General features: G+C 49.7%; 1 protein-coding gene across 8 annotated transcripts in view; it reads right to left on the bottom strand.

Moving 5' to 3' along the window:
• LOC129861223 (ERC protein 2-like) overlaps positions 1-2,077 on the bottom strand; it is a 480,843-nt gene that overhangs the window by 346,856 nt on the left and 131,910 nt on the right. For all 8 annotated transcript variants that reach the window (XR_008760519.1, XM_055932445.1, XM_055932443.1 and 5 more), the window contains one exon: positions 551-685. Coding sequence is in view for 7 of the 8 variants with exons in the window: in XM_055932445.1 (XP_055788420.1) it covers positions 551-685 (135 nt within the window). In the remaining variant the exon portion in view is untranslated. The remainder of the gene's footprint in view (positions 1-550; positions 686-2,077) is intronic.

The following is a 2,077-nucleotide window of genomic DNA, read 5'->3' as shown; positions in this document are numbered from 1 at the left end:
ATAAACTGTGAGTGTGAGAGTCTGCCCTGGCTTGTAGACTGGAGCTGAGTGAGAGCTGTCTTGGCACCTGGACAGGGACGAAGGGATCAATCTATAAATCACACTTGTTTAATTCATCAAAGTAGGGCAGGCTTCCAGTGATGTAGGTAGTGTGTAAGGAGCCAGAAGAAAGGCATTACTTTTACTGTGGATGTTAACACTGTAAATATAGGCTGCAGGTAGCCTATTACAACTGCAGCAGAATGATTTTAATAGTCAATTCTTCTAATTCTTTTTGTATAATAAAACAATAATTACAAAGTGTGATAATGTCGGTTGGAGGTATTCGGCAGTAAAAGGATTGTGAAAATGTTTTGTTATTTGTTTATAGCATGTGTGAACTAGTTTGGTGTCTCAGGACAACAGGTTCACTGTGTGCGTCAGATATTTATGGTTTGACAGAGATTAAGTATCAATACAAACACACATATGCATTAATGCACTTAAAGTATGGATGGACACACACACACACACACACATATGTAAACACACACACTCTGGCCTCCCTTACCCCAGGTGTGTGTGTCGTCAGGATGGAGAGTCTATCCTTCAGTTCCTGGTTCTCCTTCCTCATCCTTTCCACCTCCTCCAGCCGTGCCCTGTCCTCCCGCTCCTTCTGCTCACGCAAACGCTCAATCACTCGCTCCTAACAGAGGGGGAGGGGGGAGGAAAAAGAGAAGGAGAGAAAAGGAGAGAAATAAAAGAGATAGGGGTCAGCAACAGTTGTCCTCTGTGTTGCCATTATACACAGTAGATACACTAGTGGAAAGACAAGTCAATGACACCCCTCCACTGAGTACTGATGTTTCTGCATCATTTAGCTGAAATGCTACAGTAATGATACAGCCCAGGTGAAAGGCCTCGCCAACAGTGTAGCCAGGTGTCTCTCCACTAGTCTGGAGCTGTTAGAAGTGCGAAGCAGGAGAGACGCTCATAAAAGACCATCGTAAATAACAGTATAGAGAGAGAGAGAGAGAGAGAGAGAGAGAGAGAGAGAGAGAGAAAGAGAGAGAGAGAGACAGAGCGCGAGAGAGAGACAGAGAGAGAGAGAGAAAGAAAGAGAGACAGAGACAGAGAGAGACAGAGAGCGAGAGAGAGACAGAGACCGGGAGAGAGACAGAGCCAGAGAGCCAGAGAGAGAGAGAGCCAGAGAGAGAGACACAGAGAGAGACACAGAGCCAGAGAGAGAGAGACAGAGCCAGAGAGACAGAGAGAGAGAGAGCCAGAGATCCAGAGAGAGCCAGAGAGACAGAGAGAGAGCCAGAGAGAGAGCCAGAGAGTCAGAGACAGAAAGACAGAGATAGAGAGAGAGACAGAGACAGAAAGCGAGAGCGAGACAGAGAGCCATATAGAGAGCCAGAGAGAGAGCCAGACAGCCAGAGAGTGAGCCATTGAGAGAGACAGAGAGACAGAGAGACAGAGACAGAGAGACAGAGAGAGAGAGCCAGAGAGAGAGAGACAGATACAGAAAGCGAGAGAGAGAGAGCCAGAGAGAGAGAGACAGAGAGACAGAGAGAGAGACAGAGAGCCAGATAGAGAGAGCCAGAGAGCCAGAGAGAGCGCGCCAGAGACAGAGAGACAGAGAGCCAGAGCCAGAGAGCCAGAGCCAGAGAGCCAGAGCCAGAGAACCAGAGACAGAGAGACAGAGAGCCAGAGCCAGAGAGCCAGAGCCAGAGAGCCAGAGCCAGAGAGCCAGAGACAGAGCGCCAGAGACAGAGAGCCAGAGAGCCAGAGCCAGAGAGCCAGAGAGCCAGAGACAGAGAGCCAGAGACAGAGCGCCAGAGACAGAGCGCCAGAGACAGAAAGAGCCAGAGACAGAGCGCCAGAGACAGAAAGAGCCAGAGACAGAGAACCAGAGACAGAGAACCAGAGAGAGAGAGCCAGAGAGAGAGCCAGAGCCAGAGAGCCAGAGACAGAGAACCAGAGACAGAGTACCATGGACAGAGCACCAGGGACAGAGAGCCAGAGAGCCAGAGACAGAGAACCAGAGAGAGAGAGCCAGAGACAAAGAGCCAGAGAGCCAGAGCCAGAGAGCCAG

The sequence above is a fragment of the Salvelinus fontinalis genome, chromosome 8 (assembly GCF_029448725.1).
Source record: "Salvelinus fontinalis isolate EN_2023a chromosome 8, ASM2944872v1, whole genome shotgun sequence".
NCBI classification, from domain to species: Eukaryota; Metazoa; Chordata; class Actinopteri; order Salmoniformes; family Salmonidae; genus Salvelinus; species Salvelinus fontinalis.
Note: the sequence above shows the minus strand (reverse complement) of the source record. Positions and strands in the feature narration are given on the sequence as shown.